The sequence below is a fragment of the Rattus norvegicus genome, chromosome 7, assembly GCF_036323735.1.
Source record: "Rattus norvegicus strain BN/NHsdMcwi chromosome 7, GRCr8, whole genome shotgun sequence".
In the NCBI taxonomy this organism is placed as follows: domain Eukaryota; kingdom Metazoa; phylum Chordata; class Mammalia; order Rodentia; family Muridae; genus Rattus; species Rattus norvegicus.
The window spans coordinates 24,648,188-24,667,054 of record NC_086025.1 but is presented as its reverse complement, the minus strand read 5'-3'; the positions used below and the strand labels follow the sequence as shown (position 1 = coordinate 24,667,054).

The 18,867-nt window shown below is 46.5% G+C and overlaps 1 protein-coding gene across 4 annotated transcripts in view; it reads left to right on the top strand.

Moving 5' to 3' along the window:
- The first annotated feature begins 1,784 nt into the window (after window positions 1-1,784).
- Dram1 (DNA-damage regulated autophagy modulator 1) overlaps window positions 1,785-18,867 on the top strand; it is a 35,038-nt gene continuing 17,955 nt past the window's right edge. For 2 of the 4 annotated variants that reach the window (XR_005486723.2, XR_005486724.2), the window contains exons 1-3: window positions 1,785-3,072; window positions 14,085-14,152; window positions 17,370-17,512. Coding sequence is in view for 1 of the 4 variants with exons in the window: in NM_001173427.1 (NP_001166898.1) it covers window positions 2,942-3,072; window positions 14,085-14,152; window positions 17,370-17,512 (342 nt within the window). In the remaining 3 variants the exon portion in view is untranslated. The remainder of the gene's footprint in view (window positions 3,073-14,084; window positions 14,153-17,369; window positions 17,513-18,867) is intronic. The other 2 variants (XR_005486721.2, NM_001173427.1) reach the window with 2 other exon arrangements.

The window sequence follows — 18,867 nt, the reverse complement described above, 5'->3', positions numbered from 1 at the left end:
TCCATCATTTGCATTGTTCTCAACATTATCTTCCAAGCTCCTACAGAACATCCCACAGAGCTCTTAACACTCAATGGCTTTTCTAGCTCAAAGTTCCAAAGTCCTTCCACAATCCTCCCCAAAACACGGTCAGGCTGTCACAGAAATGCCCCATTCCTGGTACCAGTTTGTCTTGGTCAGGGTTTCTATTCTTGCACAAAACATCACGACCAAGAAGCAAGCTGGGGAGGAAAGGGTTTATTCAGCTTACACTTCCACATTGCTGTTATCACAAAAGGAAGTCAGGACAGGAACTTGGAGGCAGGAGATGAGGCAGAGGCCATGGAGGGATACTGCCTCCCTGGCTTGCTCAGCTTGCAACCAGAACCAAGGATCACCAGCCCAGGGATGGCATCACCCACAATGGACTGGGCCCTCCCCTCTTGATCACTAGTTGAGAAAATGCCTTACTCATGGAGGGTCTCATGGAGGCATTTCCTTTCTCTGTGATAAATCCAGTTTGTGTCAAGTTGACACACAACCAGCCAGTACCCCTTGTAATAAACTTTATCCATATTCCTTAAAATGCCAGCATGAGCAAACATTATCGTTGCCACTTGGTCAGACAATGCATTATATTCAATGTTTTAAATGATTAGCGAGTCCTTTGTGGCGGTGCATAACTGTAATCTCAGCATTAATGAGGCTGAAGCTGGAGGATTTCAAGGTGAGTTTGAGGCTAGCCTAGGCTATACACACACACACACACACACACACACACACACACACACAGAGAGAGAGAGAGAGAGAGAGAGAGAGAGAGAGACTCCTAGACTCCTAAACAACAACAACAAAAAAAAGTAATTGTTGTTGTCAAATTGGAGTTTGTAGAGAATTATACAATCAACAAAAAGGTGAGGTGATCAACTGAAGAGCTTTAGGGGTGGGGTGGGGCAACTAGTCCTCTGCCTAAGGGAGAATTTCATTTTGATCTAAATTTTACCAATGGTTAAAAAGGAGCAATAGGGTGGGGGAGTGGAGATGGGGCAGAAGACTGACTTGAGGGTGGGTTTCCAAAACACAGGAAACCAGATAAAGATGCACGATGAATACTATGATTGGCAGGTTTTGCCATATCTAAGACTGTGTGTGCGCGTGTGTGCATGTATGTCAGGGCTATTGTTGCACGCGTGTGGAAGTTTAAGAGGGCTCAAGGCAGTCAGTTCTCTCCTCCTATTTTGTGGCTCTAAGAAATGGAATTCAGGTCATCGGGCTTGGCAGCAAGCCCCTCTAACCATGCATGGAGCCCTCTCTTAGGACCAGGTTACTAAGCTTGAAGTGACCAAGGTGCTCTAGACGCAGTAGGGAGAAGTTGGGTCCAAAGAGCCTCCCCACCCCAGAAGTCAAGATTGAGTGATATTTGAGACAGGATCTCTGTGGCCCAAATGTGTCTAGGACCCACTGTGTAGCCCCAACTGGCCCTGAGCTCTTGGTTGTCAGCCTTTCCCAGTGTTGAGATTGCAGCTGTGAGCTCCACATCTGACTAAAACCAAGTCACCCCTTGCCTCTTGGGTATTTAAATATCTTAAAGAAGCAAGCATTTACAGTGGGTGCGGTTTTGCTGTCGTGCCAAGGTGGTCTTGCTTTGGTCTGGTTAATTATTTCCTTTTGGAGTTAGGGATGTGGTAGGGTGCTAGCCGGAAGTTATGTGCTCACCCCCAGATGTCCCCTTGAAAGCTCTGTTGTCGTCTTGGGTCCCCAGCTCTGATCTGGTCTATCTCATTTTTTTAAAACTCTGTCCTATGAAGCTGGTAGATCTGTTTTCTAGTTCTGATGGCATTTAATCTGTGTAGGCTGTTCCCTAGCATGGTGTGGCACATTTATGAACCCATATTAGGTCATCTATGGCCAAAAGTGGGGCTCGGAATTCCCAAACGATAGCTCAGATCCACAGAGCTGGCCCGTGTGTGCTTCAGGAACACCAATTGGTTTGGTCTGGGTGGAGTCTGGGGTAGACTTGAAATGGATCAAGTCATCTTGACTAACTGCTAGGAAATAAATACTCCATGTAGCACTGGTGGGAACAGATAGATACTCCATGTAGCTTTTGGTGGGTGGGCCAGGGCTGGATCCAACTTTTTCTGTCACTTGCTTGAATGAGATCCTTTGTCCATTCTAGGCAAGTGCTCTACCATTGAATTCCATTTCCGGCTCTTTAAAGGCTGTCTCATTGAGCTGCCCATTCAGGCCTTGAACTTGTGATCCTCCTGCTTCAGCCTCCTTAGTAGCTAGGCAGCCAGGATGACAGACCTGTGCTATCAGGCCTGGCTACTATGCGACGTGGCTTTCACCGTGCTTATCACACAGGTATGTGTGACGTCTATGCCCAGTGGCCCAAACATCACTGAGCCCCTCTGCCTGAACCCACACTGCAACCTGATGGGGTGGGCATCACCGGTGGCCAGACGCTGGGAGGAAGCTTGGTGGGTGCTGGAGAGAGAGGTTCAGAGGGAAACCCCCAAGGGAAGGAGCTGGGAATCCAGCCAACTTGGCGGGACTTGCTGAAAAGCTGGCCAGCCCCGCGGGGTCCCGAGTCTCCCGCTGCACTCACACGTCGCCGTCTCAAGCAAAAGCGAAAGGAAGCGGAGCGGTCCCGCGTGGCGAGGCGTGGGCGGGGAGGTGGCCGCGCGCTCTAGCTCCGCGGGACCAGGCTGCCGCTTTGTGACTTCACCGGTTTCGCAACAAGCCAGGACCGCCCGCGCCCCACCCACCCGGCTGCCCGTCCGCCCTCCGCCCTCTCGCCTCTGAGCGCTTCCCTCCCTCCGGGGCTGGGCCTGCCCCGGCCGTCGCGGAGCCTCCGTCCCGCCGCGCGCGTTAGCTGTCTGTGTCTCGGCCACTGCCTCCAGGCAGCCCGCAGCAAGCCGGCTTCGTGGCCCGACGAGCTCAGCGTCCTCTCACCGCGATGCTGTGCTTTCTTAGGGGAATGGCTTTCGTCCCCTTCCTCCTGGTGACTTGGTCGTCCGCAGCCTTCATCATCTCCTACGTGGTCGCGGTGCTCTCGGGGCACGTCAACCCCTTTCTCCCCTATATCAGGTGAGGGGCAAGAGGAGCACGAGGGATCAGGGGAGCTGAGAGGAAGGGAAGGCGTCCAGGTCAGGCATGGGGAGTGGAAATTCTTAAGGTAGTGGAAAAGGTGTGACAAGGAGAGATAATCTGAGTCCCCGGGCATGTTTAGGAAGGCAGGAAGCACGTGTGGGTTCTGCCTTTAATGAGAAACAGTGCTCCGAGGAGCAGTATCTAGAGGATGGCTAGACAGCTGGTGGCACCTTTCCACCTGGGGTGTGGGATACAATCTTGGGAAGAGCCCTCTTTGGTGACCCTCAGACAAGGAGAGTACCTAAGATACCATTTATTATAAGTAGATTCGGGCATGTGCCAAACTGCCCACCTATTTCTCATCCCAACAACTCCTGGCTCCTCCCCTCCCTCCCTCCCCACTCTGTCTCTGAGACTAGATCTTACTACACAGCCCAGGCAGGCCTGAACACCTAGTGTTGGGGTGTTTAAAGGTCTTCACCACCACGGATGGGGGAGTGGTGGTGTCATTCATATCTCAACAGCTAGGTTTCTTTTCCATGAAAGAAAATGGAGGGGGGGGGGGAGATACACCCACCAGTAGGACATTGGTGTGAAAGCTACAGAGTTCACATCCTGGTCCCCCTTGGGCCAGCGGCAGCACCTTTAGGATGAACCTGCCTCAGACTCCTCTGGACCTGATATCTGTGAAGTCAGAGCCCTCAAGATGTCAAAAACCTGTGATGTTCCTTGTGCTGGTTTATTACTTGGTTTCCTACTTAGTCTCCGTCTTTCCTGGGGGTCACTTTATCCACAGCAGGGACCACCACTTGGTCCTCTTAGCATCTCTGTATTTAGTGATGGGGTAGCTGTGTCCTTTGAGAAAGACTTTAGGAGCAGGTCTTGTGTCTCTGGAAACCCCGTGGAATGGTTCCTCAGAGCACGTCTCAATCCTGGGTGCCAGCATCCGTGTCCCTCCTCTCATGAATGAATCACGATCCACGGGCTTTGGCATGTATACAATGCTTGCTACCCTCCTGAGAAAGTATTAGCTGTGTTTCCCCTAGAGCTGACATTCACTCCCAGCTAATCTGTGGTATGGATTGGCCAGGCTGTCAAAGGCGAGTCTGGGATCATTGTGTGGTTATGAGCGGCCTTCCCTTAAAGAGTGAATCTGGTTATCTATGCGAGACAGCCGGAGTGGAGCAATCAGCTGAATGAGGTGACACACTTGTGACGTCCTGAAATCACAGGCACTCCAAGGAAGGGGCTTACAAATTAACAAGGAAGGCCTTAAGGAGTGCTGAGTTATGGGACTCTATGGCACAGGATGGACCCTACATTGGTAGGAACTATAATCTCAAACTAACATGATTGCCCAAGTGTGCCTGGCGATTTGGGATGGTTTACTACCTTTCTAGCAGCGGAGGGTGGGTGTGGGTGGGACTGGACTGTCTCTAAGCCTTTGATATAATAGCTAGATGCAGCCCAAGAACTAGACATCTAGAAGCAGACATCAAGAACTAAGGCAGGAAAGGTCACACATGCCTTCAGTTCCAGTGCTTGGGAGGCAGAGGCAGGATTTCTGTGAGTCCGAGGCCAGCTCGCTCTACACGGTGAGTTCCAGGACAGCCAGGGCTATATCAGTGTATATAGGACACTTGCCTAGCATGTACAAAACTCTGAGCTTAATCTCCAGCACTGCAGAACAGTGAGACTAAGGGGGAAAAAAAAAAGCTAAAAGAGACCTCTGCAGACTGATCTCTGAGTACAGCCTGCTGTGTATATAGTGAGTTCCAGGACATGCAGGGCTACACAGAGAAACCCTGTTTCAAAAACATTCTTTGTTTGCTGTTTATCTCAGTGGATCTTCTGGATCTTTTCCTCTCCCCTCCCTCCCTTCCTTCTCCCCTCTTCTCTCCTTCCCTCTCTGTACTTCCTCTGTTACACTGATATTCCTTTCTATGTCTGTCTTGAGTCAGTTTTTGGGAAGCAGGGTCTTGCTTTGTAGCCCAGACTTGCCTCATATGTGTACGACATTCTAGCTTTCTGAGGGTTGAGATTCCAGGCTTGGGTCACCACATCTAGCTATGTCTCCTCCTTCCTACCTTTTTTTTTTTCTTTTTTGAAACTGGGCATCCCCCTGTAGCCCACGCTGGGGGTCTCCATCTTCCTGACTCAGCTATCCAAATAGCTTAAAAACTATTGCCTTCCAAGTCCTGGAACTTCCTTTGCTCCTGGTGCTGAGTCCAAGGCATATATATACAAGTAGAAACCAGAAGACAATTGGGTGGTTTCTAGGGGTCAAACTCTGGTTATCAGCAAGTGCTTTTACCCACTGACCCATCTTTGTGCTTGCATAATAAAAGATATGCCCGTTTCACAGGTGTGGTTCGTTGGCCTATGGATCTCCAAGGCTCCTCAGTTCCTGTGGGGCAACCAGATCTATGGTCCAACTGCTTGAAGGCAGGCGTCAGAGGCTTACCGCATGCATTGTTCCCAGTCTTTTATTCACCCTAGCACACAGTGCCTTCTAACAAATCAGAAACATAAGATCCATGAAAGCTCGGGAAGTGGGGTGTAGCCCAGCGGTAAGCATGTTTGCCTAGGGTCCCTTGCTTGGTCTCCAGATCCACATGAATAATGTGTTAAAAAAAAAAAAAACCAAAACAAGACCAAAAAAACCACCACCACCAACAAAACCCTTCCCCACCTGTTTACCCCAGGTCATGGTGGATCCCTGTCAGATAAGACCAGTCAACTGGGTGTCTTAGTTTCCCCAGCATGAACTTCCTTAACTGTTTGCCCTTTGCCGTGGTGGTCTGGTATTTTTAGCGCATTTATGAAATAGGAGGGGGGAACCGCTATCCTGGATGTCCTTAAAGTCTAGCTTCCTTATCAGATAACTTCTCTTTCTATTTTTTTTTTTTTTTTTTTTTTTTTTTTTGGTTTTGTTTGCCTTTTGACATCAAGTCTCAAGTAGTCCTGGCTGGTCTCAAACTTGATAAGAAGCCAGGATCACCTTGAACTTTTGGTCTTCCTGCTTCCACCTCTCAAGTGCTTAGATAATAGGCCTTGCTGCTCTTCAATGCGTTGCGTAAAGGGTCAGACGATTCCGAGACATGGAAAGAGGATCACATTCATGCATAGAAATGATTCCAGTTTGGAATTCACTGGTGCGGTTTTTCATTTGATAACACTATCCGTAAGGGTTTGGGGGGTGGGTTTGGGGTGGCGGGGAAGTAGAGATGGGGACGCAGACCTTTTCCTGGGGATGTAAATTGATTTAAGTTACTTTTTTTATGTGAATGGGTATTTTGCCTGCATGTATGTATTTCCGCACCGTGGGCACGCTGGTGCCCCTCCCCCGGAGACTAGGGAGAGTGTTCCATCCCCTGGGATGGTTGTCAACAGCCATGGAGGTGCTGAGAATTAAACCTGGCCCTCGGGAAGAGCAGACAGTATTCCTAACCACTGAACTTTCTCTTCAGCCCCTGATTCTAAATTTTATGGAAGGCCTTTAGTTTAAAAAAAAAAAAAAGGTTTGGCTGCCTGTGAAAGAAATGCATACCTGTAAGGTTATACCTATATAATGCATACCTATTGAGTTATTGGCTATGTGTGGCAGGAAGCAATCTCAAGCTTAGAGTGTGAGGCCAGGTCTCTCCCAGTGAGCTACAGTATTGTTTTCAGGAAGCTTGGAAACCTTCTCAGTAGCCATAACAAATAACTTGCTAAATAAATAGGTTAGCCGGAGAATGTGGTGCTCCCAGCAGGAGCTGCCTTGGTATCTTCTCTTTGAAGCACGGTCTCCCTGACTTTTAAATCTCTGGCGGGATACATTTTAGGAAAAGAGGAAGAGGCAGAGCAAAACTTGCTATTTTTAGTCAGAAACAAGGGAGAGAACTAATACCTAAAGATTAACCGGAAGCTGGGCGTGCTAGTGTGGTTCTTAATCTCAGCACTCAAGGGGCAGAGAGGCAAGGTTACTGCTTCAGGTCTGAGGGGGAAGCTGAGATAGATAGGAAGACTTCAGCTTGTGAGCTGAGGCTAGCCCGGTTTACATAGCAAGCTGCAGGACAGACAGGACTATGTACTGAGACACTGTCTCAAGAAAAGAAAACCAAACAGGAAATTCTTAGCATGCGTCAGGTTCTAGATTAATCACCAGCCTCTCAAATAAAGAGACTAATAAAAATGTTCGTGGCAGAGGGCCACTGAGGGCAGAGAGACATTATAAGAATGTTTCTGGCATATATATCCTCCCCTATGTTTTCAATATTTTAAACAAATTGGCCCTCTACCCTACTCTTAAGTAAAAAACATGGGCCCAGGCGCCAGCTACATGTAGAGAGTTGGAGTAATAGAAGAATGTATTTTCTGGTGCATCGTGAACCCATTCATGCAAGGGCATCAAACCCAAGAAGGAATAAAAGCCAGCCTCGTGGGATTAGGCCACGCCCACATTCTCAAGCACAGCCAACCGTGCTGAATTTGGAGTGTGTCTTTCCTTCTCCATCCATAACGTCTAGGCTACCCTCTTAAATCTTCATTGGGAGCTTGCTTTGTATCTGACACGCAATCCTACACTCTTACAGTTTTTGTAGGTCCTGGGTCCTGGACTGGCCTTTTGTAAGTACTTTTTTATGAGGCGTTCGCTCAACCAACCATGCAGCATTTAACCACCTGTGTTGTTCCTCATGACCCTAATTTCTGCTCAATAAACAAGCGGCAGAAAACTGGGCTACCTACCTATAGAATTCAGACCGTTTAAAGTGGGAACCAGAGTTGCAGAGTAAAATGTCAAAATTACGGCAGGATATGGTGGTGCACCACCTTTAGTCACGGCACTGGGGAGGTGAAAGCAGGTGGACCTCTGTGAATCTGAGACCAGCCTGGGCTGCATAGCAAGAGCCTGTCTTAAAAAATTAAACTGAGTGTGGTGACTTGTACTTATAATCTCAGTACCTGAGAGGCAGGAGGAGGTGGATTGCTGTAAATTCAAGACCAGCCTAGTCTACATGGTGAAATCCAATTGAGCCAGGGTTATAGAGGAGACACAGCTTCAAAACAAAAACAAAAGACCAAACACAAAGTAGTTAGCATTGTTACTTTAACAAACCAAACCAAACCAAACAAAACAACAATAACAAAACAGAAAGAAAATTCTTTAAAAAGTGACTTGCCCAAGGCTATCTAAGTGGGAAGACAGGCTGAACATCTAGAACTGTCTAAAACCAAATTCAGTGGATGCAGTTAGGAACTTTTCCCCGCCGGCCCATGTTACGATTCCTTAAGCATAGCCTTGTGTGCTTGCAGTCAAGGTTTTGCAGGCCCCTCTGGAGCAGTTGTTGAGGAGTTTGGCTTACAATAACTCTTAATGTGTTCTTGATAGACTGAAATGTCAAGAGGTCCTTAGAGTGTAGCTCTCCTGTTTTCAAGTTGAGATTAAAGTTGAACGTTAACAGATAAGCCAATCCCGGAATAGGCAGGGGTTTTGCCTTTTTGGAAGGAGACAGAATTCCCTAGGCTGCCCTCCAACTTCTGATCCTCCTGCTTTAGTACCTCAGTCTTGTATTTACAGGTACGTCACACTTAGTCTCCTGATTTCTTCATTTTTGTATTTGTTTAGTTATTGTATATCGTGCATATGCAGTGAATGACAATGTATGTATCCGGAGGCCTTATTCCACACTGATGTGGTCCCTCACTGAACCTAGCCTTAGACTAATAAGCCTCAAGACAGATAATGTTATACCTAGTGCTCAGCATTCCCACTAAAGCCATAATCCCTGGCTTTAGGTAATGGGAAATCACATGTATCTGGGGATAAAGAATGTCATTTGTCCATGCTTGGGGAAGTCACGTACCATCAGACATGTGGTCTTTGTATTGTTCCGGCATTAAGTGGTTATTCTCTGCCTTAGCAAAAATTTAGTCTGGAGCATGTTCCTCAAATTTCTTGGAATTATCCAAAGTTGGCTTAACTTATATAAATGTAAACACAGGGAATGTGGCCATAATTGCTTTCCCAGGTACAACTTGTTCGGAAATTACTGTGCATATATGATGGCTTCAACAGCTTCTGAGCCATGGGCAAATGAAACATTACTTCCTCTCACCCAACTGCTACCATTAATACCTCCTTAAGAAGACCGTTGAAGTGGGTGGGATCAGGGGAGGACCGAGCACTCTGGGAAGCCGTATAATGGAGAATCATGGGCTGGGAGCAAGACAGACCCATCTCAGCTAGATTGGAAAGCAACTGGTTTGTCTTCTCACACTCCCAGTTTCTTGCATCAGGCACCCAGATATACCCATGTCACCCAAACACATCCCTTGGTATCTGTGAAGGACCGGTTCCTAGACACTCAGGATACAAGATTCTGAGGATACTGAAGTCAGTCGCTGCTCAAATGCCTTAGGGTTTGCACAAAACCCTGCACACCATCCTGTATACTTTAAGTCATCTCTACATTCCTCAGGATACAAAGTAAACACTATGGAAAAAGCCGATGAACAGTATTGTTTAAGGGATAACAATGAGGGAATTCAGGACTCATGCGATTCGAAGTGCGTTTTGGATTCTTGCTTGCTTGAATCCCTGGGTTCAGTATACATGTTGATAGATATGGACGGCCTGCCGCTTCTCTCTCTGACCTCGTGTGATGTTATCATTAGGTTAGAGCTTGTCTTGGTCAGGGTTTCTATTCCTGTACAAACATCACGACCAAGAAGCAAGTTGGGGAGGAAAGGGTTTATTCAGCTTACACTTCCACATTGCTGTTCATCACCAAAGGAAGTCAGGACTGGAACTCAAGCAGGTCAGGAAGCAGGAGCTGATGCAGAGGCCATGGAGGGATGGTACTCACTGGCTTGCTTCCCCTGGCTTGCTCACCCTGCTTTCTGATAGAACCCAGGACCACCAGCCCAGGGACAGCACCACCCACAATGGGCTGGATCCTCCCACCTTGATCACTAGTTGAGAAAATGCCTTACAGCTGAGTCTCATGAAGTCATTTCCACAACTGAGGCTCCTTTTCTGTGATAACTCCAGCTTGTGTTAAGTTGACACAGAAACTAGCCAGTACAGAGCTTTAACAGGAAGATAAAAAAGACTTACCCATAAGTCTTTTGACTGCCCCTTGGTGTTACATTCATTTTATTTGCAATCAGGTGGAAGGTATTACTCAACCTTGCTTACCATGTAATATGTAATGTCAGAGTCCTGACAGATTTATGAAGGGTTCTTTTCTTTCCTTTCTTTGTTTAGGACAGGGTATCATTATGTAACCCTGGCTGGCATCGAACTCACAGAGATCTGCCTCCCTCTGCCTCCTTTTTTTTTTTTTTTTCTTTTTTTCGGAGCTGGGGACTGAACCCAGGGCCTTGCATTTGCTAGGCAAGCGCTCTACCACTGAGCTAAATCCCCAACCCCCTCCCTCTGTCTCCTGATTGCTGGGTTTAGGGTATGTATAACCTCACCCAATATGAAGACAGTTTTCAACTGACAATAAGAATCCTTTCATTTTTACTAATGCTAATGTACGAGCATTACTATTTCTTATTTATTACTGTTATTAATAGTTATACAACATTTATCACTATTATTAATAATTAATAATACCATTACTTATTATTTATTACTATTATATTAGCATACAAAGTGACAAGTTCAGTTATGGAATACACACACACACACACAGAGAGATATAAGAGAGAAAGTAGAGAGTTTTATACCGTAAGCCTAGGCTGGTCTTGAACTTGAGCTAATCCTCTTACCTCAGCCCCTCATTTGCTTTGAAAACAGAGTGAACAACTATACCACACCCATTTTTTTGTTCAGGAATTCTCATTGTTTTGAGTTTGTTTTATTGATACGTGAATACATCATAAAGAGTCGTGGCAGAGTTCTGTTTTTTTAAGTAGTTGTGCTGTTGACAACCCCCTATGGTGCTGAGGAGGTGGGGGGATAACGAGCCAACTGGGTACGGGCTAACACATTGATGAGGTCTGCTGTGCATTCACAGTTCTGGAGAGAAATCCGATCTTTTTGACGAGCATGCCATTGCTCGTCAAAGAGACTGTACAATTTAATTCTACTACTTGAGAAGCTTAGAGCTCTCACCTACTTAATCTCTTCCTGGTGCACAGCAAAGCCACAGGGGTCTCTTCTCATGTCCGTTGCTGTACTTGGTGTGCTGGGGCCAGCAGGCATCACTCCCCAAAGACATTCATGGATTGCTCTCCCGAGCTCCACATTCGGTGTCTTGGACTTTGGTAGTCTTTGTTTCACAGAATCAGATACTTTTGCCCCGAGGACTTGGCAGATGCCAGGAATCAAGCAGCCTCTGGAGCTGGCTGTTTGACTTTTGCCTGCAAGCCACTGTTTCCTCCTCCCATTCATGCTGATGGCTTTGCTTGACTGCCATTGTCAGCCATGGAATCAGGGAGCAGGACATAGGGTGTAGTAGACTCCTCTGTGACTTGAACAAGTTGTGAGGCCTCTCAAATACACGATTTCTTCTGGAGTGAAATGGGGTGTGTAGAAGACACACCTAGACACGTTCAACTGAGCTCATGAAGGTGAAATTACCAACAGTAAAGTTGTAGTTATTTTCTCATGACCTTTCAGAGTGTTTTTACACCCCGACCACATACTTTGTTGAATGCCAACCCACTAAGTCATTTCCTTCCCTTTCCAAACACACGCATAGGTGCCTTAGCTCCTGCCCCTGTCGTGCATCTGTGAGAGGTGGCCGATGATTGCCAAACACCACGCTGAGCCTCCCTGGCGGTTACTTTTCTACACCCTAAGGTGGAGACAGGAAGGCTTGATTGATGTTCTTCTCAGACTTAATCTTCTGGCCAAAGTGCTGCCCAAGGGCTCAGGCTCCCTCTGCCATTATTCTGTTCCTGGCTCTCATCCCATCCTCCTGGCCCACTTAGTCCTGGGCTCAAAAGGGCACCCTGCACATGGGTAGCCTTCTCCAGCCCTCCTTCAGGTAGGATGCTGGAGAAGTGGGGGTATTTCCTCCCAATCTGGTTCTGACAGTGCAATGGAAACACCAGGGAGTCAAGGTGCATGTTGGCAGCAGTGCGGAGCCTCTCTGCGTTCTCTTTTAAAAAGTTCACCGTCGGGCAAAACTCAAGAGGTTCCTGCTTTCTGTTCATTCAGGCTTCTGGTGGAATTTTCCACATGCTGGGAAAGCGTGCCTTGTCAACATGCTCCGTTTTCGACATATACATTTCAGAGCTATTTTTAAAAGTTGAAGTACCGCGAACCAGTACAAGTTGCTTCACGCTGGGAGCGCCATTGGCCCAGTGTTTTTTTAAACGGAGAAGGTAGCTAGCGTGTGAGCAGCCTGACCTATTGTAACCTGATACCAGTGAAGAGGAAATATAGGACGCCAAACACTTTCTCTGACTGGAACTGTGCACACTAGGCACTTTGATACTGAGCTGTGCTCCCAGGTCTTCAACACTACTTTCTAAGTCACCTCAGGAACGGGTTGACTGCGCCTAAGACTTGCTTTTTTTCTATGGGAACCTCTTGCAGTCGAGGACAGCTATGAATGAGGCTTCCCTGTAGTGCTTCGTAGGGATCAAGAGTATCGCTTAGTTTTTGTTACTGTACTGTGCATAAACCCAGTCATTAAAGATTAAAGTGGCGCCTTTATGCGCGCTGGTTATCTCAGTCATGGAATTTTTTTTCAAGCACATTTCCCAGTTTCTTTTGGTTTTCAAAATAGTCACACTCGATTCTTCATTGAGAAGCCACAACATTACATGGAGCTTACAAGTGGGGTTTGAGAAACAGTCATGCTATTTTATTTTAAACATCTCCTAGCTTGTATCGGTGTGGAGAGAGCGTCCTCGTGAAAGTGTGAACACATGCATGTATATGTGCAAGGTGCAGGTGTGGATGCTTGTGTGTGCACACACATCTGTTCTCAAGACCAGGTCTTGGTCTTAGTTAGGATTTTAGTGCTGCAAAGAGACACCATGGCAAGGCACGGCCAAGGTACTTTTATAAAGGCAAACATTTACTTAGGGCTGGCTTCCAGTTTCAACGATTCCGTTCATTATTGTGATAGAATTGTGGCTCGGGTCCGGACAGGCCAATGAAGTTCTACGTGGGAGAGGTTTATTGTGGGGGAAGGGGGTGATGGAGACAAATGGTGGGGGGGGGGGTGGAGAAAGGGGAAGGTCAGGAAGGATCTGCTTTTTATTTAGACTGTGACATAACTGCTAGCAGGTAAAACCGGAGCTAAACCAAATGGACACTGGGAATGAATGGCCATTGCTGGTCCCTGTAGCCGATGAGTGACGTCATCGCTGGGTTCGGAGGCAAAAAGTCGGTTCCTGATAGCAACAGTTATCATGGCAGGAAACATGGCAGTGACCAGGCAGACATGGTGCTGGAGAAGCATGGGGCTTGACCTGCAGGCAGCAGGAGACTGTGTTGCTGGACATAGCTTGAGCTTCTGAGACCTCAAAGCCCACCCCCACAGTGACACTCTTCCTCCAACAAGGCCACACCTCCTTCAACAAGGCCACACCTCCTTCAACAAGGCCACACCTCCTTCAACAAGGCCACACCTCCTAATACCTTGTGGGCCTATGGGAGCCAATTTCATTCAGACTGCACAGTTTCTTATTGATTCAGCCAGGGTGTCTGGACAGCCAGTGAGTTCCTTAGTGTTACGAATTTGTGGTACCACACTTTGTGTTTTTTACAGGAATGCTAAGGATTGAATTCACAGCCCCCTGCTTGACCAACAACCGCTTCACTAGCAGATTTAGCTCCCTAACCCTTATATGTAATCTTTTTATGGTAGACAAGAATTTTTTAGGTTTCTCTAGAGCCCAGATGAAAATTCTTTAGGATGAATTCGGATCATAGCTTTGGAACTCAGCGTCTGAACACCTTGAAAAATCAATATAGAATGGACCAATTATCTGCCAAAATGTTGGAATTGAAATTCCTTTTGAAATAATTCAAACATTTTTATTATTTTCTTTCTCAGTGACACAGGAACAACTCCTCCAGAGAGTGGTATTTTTGGATTCATGATAAACTTCTCTGCATTTCTTGGTAAGTAGAAGTTTGCACTACTTTGAGAAGCTAAGATATGTTTTTTTTAAGAAACAACAACAAAAACAAACAAACAAAAAAACCCAAAATTGTGTATAGTCTCATTAAAGAAGTATACTTACCTGGTAATCTGAGACAGAATGTTAAGAAGTACTTTTAAATCACAAATTTCTGAAATGGAATTAAAATTTTTATTCTATCTAGTGTTTACTTTTTATGCAACGTGGTGGTGGTGTACACCTTTTATGCTATTACTCAGGAGGCAGAGACAGGCAGATCTCCAAGTTCAAGACCAGCCTGGTGGTCTGCACAGTGAGTTCTGGGACAGCCAGAGTTACACAGAGAACCCTGTCTCAAAAAAAAAAAAACCAAACCTACCAACCAAACCAAACCAAACCAAACAAACAAAAAAACAAACAAAATCCCCAAACCAAAAAACCCAAAACAAACATACAAAAATCCCCCAAAAGTGTTTGTCTGTGTGCATGCACCAATGTGCTCGTGTTATGAATATATATATATTTTTACTATTTGTGTGTATACACAAACATCCTTGTGTCAGTGCCCTCGGGCTAGAAGAGGGAGTCAGACCCCTTGGAGTTATAATCCCTTGTGAGTTACTTAGTGTGGGTGCTGGGATCTGAACTCTAATCCTCAAGATAGAGCAACAAGTGTTTGGTAGAAAAATTTATTTATTCTTTTCTCATACAGTACATTCTGACCATAGTTTTTCCTCTTTCCAGTCCTCCCAGTCACTGCCCCAACCTCCCCTCTCCCCAAGATCCACTGCTCCTCCATTTCCCTTCAGAAAAAAAGCAGGCACCCCAGGGATTTCAACCAAACATGGCATAACAAGGGAATAGCTAGAAACTGTAAACAACTAGATGTCCCCCAACTGGAGAACGGATAAAGAAAATGTGATTCATTTATGCAATGGGGTATTATTCAGCTGTCAAAAAAAATGACTTCAGGAAATTTGCAGGCAAATGGATGGAACTAGAAAAAAAAATATCATCCCTGAGTGAGGTAACCCGGTCCTGGAAAGACAAGCATGCTAGGCACTCTCTTATAAATGGGTATTAGCTGATATATAAAGGATAGTCCTGCTACACTCCACAGACCCAGAGAGGCTAAGTAGCAAGGAGGGCTCTGGTGGGGGGCGGGATGCATGGGTTTCCCAGGAAGGGGAAATAGAACAGATTTTGTGGGTGGACTGAGGGCCGGAAGAGATGTGGACATGTGGGAATGGGAGCAGAAGGGACAGAATATGGGGAGAGGTGACTGTAATAGCGGAGGTTTGGGGGGCTATGGGAAAATCTAGCACAGAGGACTCCTAGTAATGAGTGATGTGGAACTGAACTGGTCGTCTTCTGTAGCCAGGCAAGGCTTTGAGTGTTGGGATCAGGACACCAACTCAGCCACAAAACCTTTGACCTGCCACAAGCATTCTTAACCACTGAGCCATCTCTGTAGCCCCGAAATGGATTTTTAGTGTAATTTAGTTTTTTTTTTTAAAAAAAACCCTATTTCTAGCCAAGGTACTTGTACAATCCAGTGCAGAAGGCCGTATCTGAAAATGTGTTCTGAGGGCGGCTTGTGTGGACTCCTCTGGGGTTAGAAGCTTGCCCCTGAGCTACCCTACTGTGCTGCTAGGGGGGGATACACGGTGTAGATATGCACTTGGAGTCGGGGGTGGCTCAATGGTAGAACATTTGCTTGGCATGTGAACAGTACTGGGTTTGATCCTTAGCACCATTCATTAAAACTGAACCAGACCAATAGAGAACGCGGATTCTTTCTATATATATCGAGAACTGCCGATACGTTAGGAGAAATGAGAAATGATAAAACCAAGCTATCTTTATCTGTATCTGTCTCAAGTAGGATTTGTTTGTTCTCAACAACTCAGACGCATTGCAGAAAGAGTTGACCAGGGGCAGTCCCGCCATGAGTCAATTAATGTAATACACACCGACTCCGTTCCCTTTGCCAGTGTTTCAAAACTCGGTCTCCTACCAGAGAATCGGATATGGGTGTCAGATGTGGGGCTCAATCCTTCCTTTTCCCTCAGCCCTGTCGAACCATCAGGGCCTGTTGCGTAACCTACACTCACCTGCCTCTCTCGGGTGTAGAGTAGGCCAGGAGAACATCTGGGCCTCCCACTGAGGGAGGGAGCAAGCACTGAAGAAGTTGGTTTGTGCAACTCGATAGGTTTCATTTGCTCACCCACCCATGGGTGCTTCTACTTGGGTTTGGAGGTGAGAAAGGGGAAGGAGAAAGAAATACAGGGCCATCTAGGCCCAGTGCCTGTGTATGCGTCTTCGAAACCAGACTTAGAGGTGCAAGTAATTGTTTTGCTACAGTCAATGGTCGTGTGTGCAATTCTCCCTCCTGAGCCTTCTAAAGGCTGGGAAGATAGCCATGTGCCACCACAACTTGCTGACCTCCTCTTTATTTACTTAAGGTTTTTACTGTTTAGGATTTTGAGATAAGGTCCAGTATGGCCTTAACTGTGTCAATACATATAAAGTCCACCTTATTATGAGGGACACGTGTGTTGTACATTTTAAAGGCAGACCAGAGGAAAATTCTCCCAGCTCAGCTGAGTTGGAGCAAACATCTCAGTCTTTTGATCGCACCTATTCTTGTTTTAAACCTTAGACCACTACTCTGAAAACGTGTCCCAAACCTACAAATCAGGGATGCTAACTGAGTATTGTTTATGGTTGGGAAAGCCAGGGAACAAAGTAGAAATCCGTCTATAAGAGAAGGGTGGAATAAAGATAGGACCTCGCAAACCATTTTTAGGAGAAACCTACTAAAAAAATCACAGTGGAGATTGACTTCACAAGTGACTGGGGAGAATCTTCACGGTACACTGTTAAGGGAGAAAAGCAAGTCATAGCATGATACATGGAATAGCCTTTACATGGAAATAGCCAAGACTCTGTGTGTGTGTGTGTGTGTGTGTGTGTGTGTGTGTGTGTGTGTGTGTGTCCACTGCATGGGGCAGAGAATAATGGAAAGAACAAAATGTGTTGCAATCAGAGGACGTGTCTCTCCCCCCCCCCCCTCCCCGTGCTGGGATTCAAACCCTCCTGCTTCACTCCCAGCCATAACCAAGAAGTTTCGTGTAAAAGAAAACCTCACAAGTGTTCTCGGGTTTCATTAAAAGAATCAGTCAATCAGGCTGTTCTTTTTTTTTTTTTCTTTGCAGGCGCAGCTACGATGTACACAAGGTATAAGATCGTGGAGAAGCAGAACGAGACCTGCTACTTCGGCACCCCCGTTTTTAACTTGGTGTCCTTGGTGCTCGGACTGGTGGGATGCATCGGAATGGGCATCGTAGCTAACTTCCAGGTACGGCCTGAGCGGGCTGGGTGGGTGACGGGGCAGAGCCCACGTGTGAGGAGAGAAGTATGAAGGCAAGAAACCAGCTTGTGCCGAGAGAGCCATGAGATGGCCAGTGCATCAGGATTTGATGGACTTTGAACACGATTGTCAATCTCTCTTGGGAATTGGGAGAGGAAGGGTTTATATTTGCAAGACGAGAGAGTATGCCTGAGACGGTGCGACAGGCTCAGAGCTGCTCCCTCGTCATTTTTTAAAAAAGAGATATTTTACCTCCTATCTGGCCCAACTTGGCCTGGAACTCTCACACACGCACGTGCGTACGTACGTACGCAGGCACACAGGCGCGTGCGCACATTTTAACCTTAAAACGGCTAATGCTGAGTTCTCCTTCCTCCGCCTTCCAAGTGCAGAGACTGCAGGCGTGAAGTATCACGGCCGGCTTCGCAGTTCATACCATTGGCTATGATCTGCCGGGCGTTCAAAGAGAAGCACCTGACCTCTCCCCTTTGTGGGTGGAGACTAGATCTGTGGAGGTGAAGTCATTGGCTCAGCCTCATTGGGTAGAATTGGTCTGCGCTGCCACAATACAGCTCCTGTTCCAGTGATCATTCTTCTTCTTCTTCTTCTTCTTCTTCTTCTTCTTCTTCTTCTTCTTCTTCTTCTTCTTCTTCTTCTTCTTCTTCTTCTTCTTCTTCTTCTTCTTCTTCTTCTTCTTCTTCTTCTTCTTCTTCTTCTTCTTCTTCTTCTTCTTCTTCTTCTTCTTCTTCTTCTTCTTCTTCTTCTTCTTCTTCTTCTTCTTCTTCTTCTTCTTCTTCTTCTTCTTCTTCTTCTTCTTCTTCTTCTTCTTCTTCTTCTTCTTCTTCTTCTTCTTCTTCTTTCCTCCTCCTCCTCCTCCTCCTCCTCCTCCTCCTCCTCCTCCTCCTCCTCCTTCTTTTTCTCTTTTTCTCTTTTTTGGAGCTGGGGACCGAACCCAGGGCCTTGCGCTTGCTAGGCAAGCACTCTACCACTGAGCTAAATCCCCAACCCCGTGATCATACTTCTAATTTGTAGATTCCTGCTCAGCCCATGATCTTGTGCAAGAAAGCATTAGCTTTGTCTACGGAGAGCTCTTTAATGTCTTAGAAAGATCCATCGGACTTTGTGTTCATACCACTGATAGTACCCAGCTCATAAGGCTGTTGCAAGGGTTCGGGGAGAGAACCAGTGTATAGTAGTCGGCTGTCCTCATCGTAGTCACTACGATTCCATGAGAGAACAGGGCGGATTACTAGGGGAGGCCTTGGGTACTGCCCAGGGGGAAGGCTCTTTAACCTTCTCCCCACCAGCAATGGTGTTGTATGATGTAGAAAGATGGCAGGCTA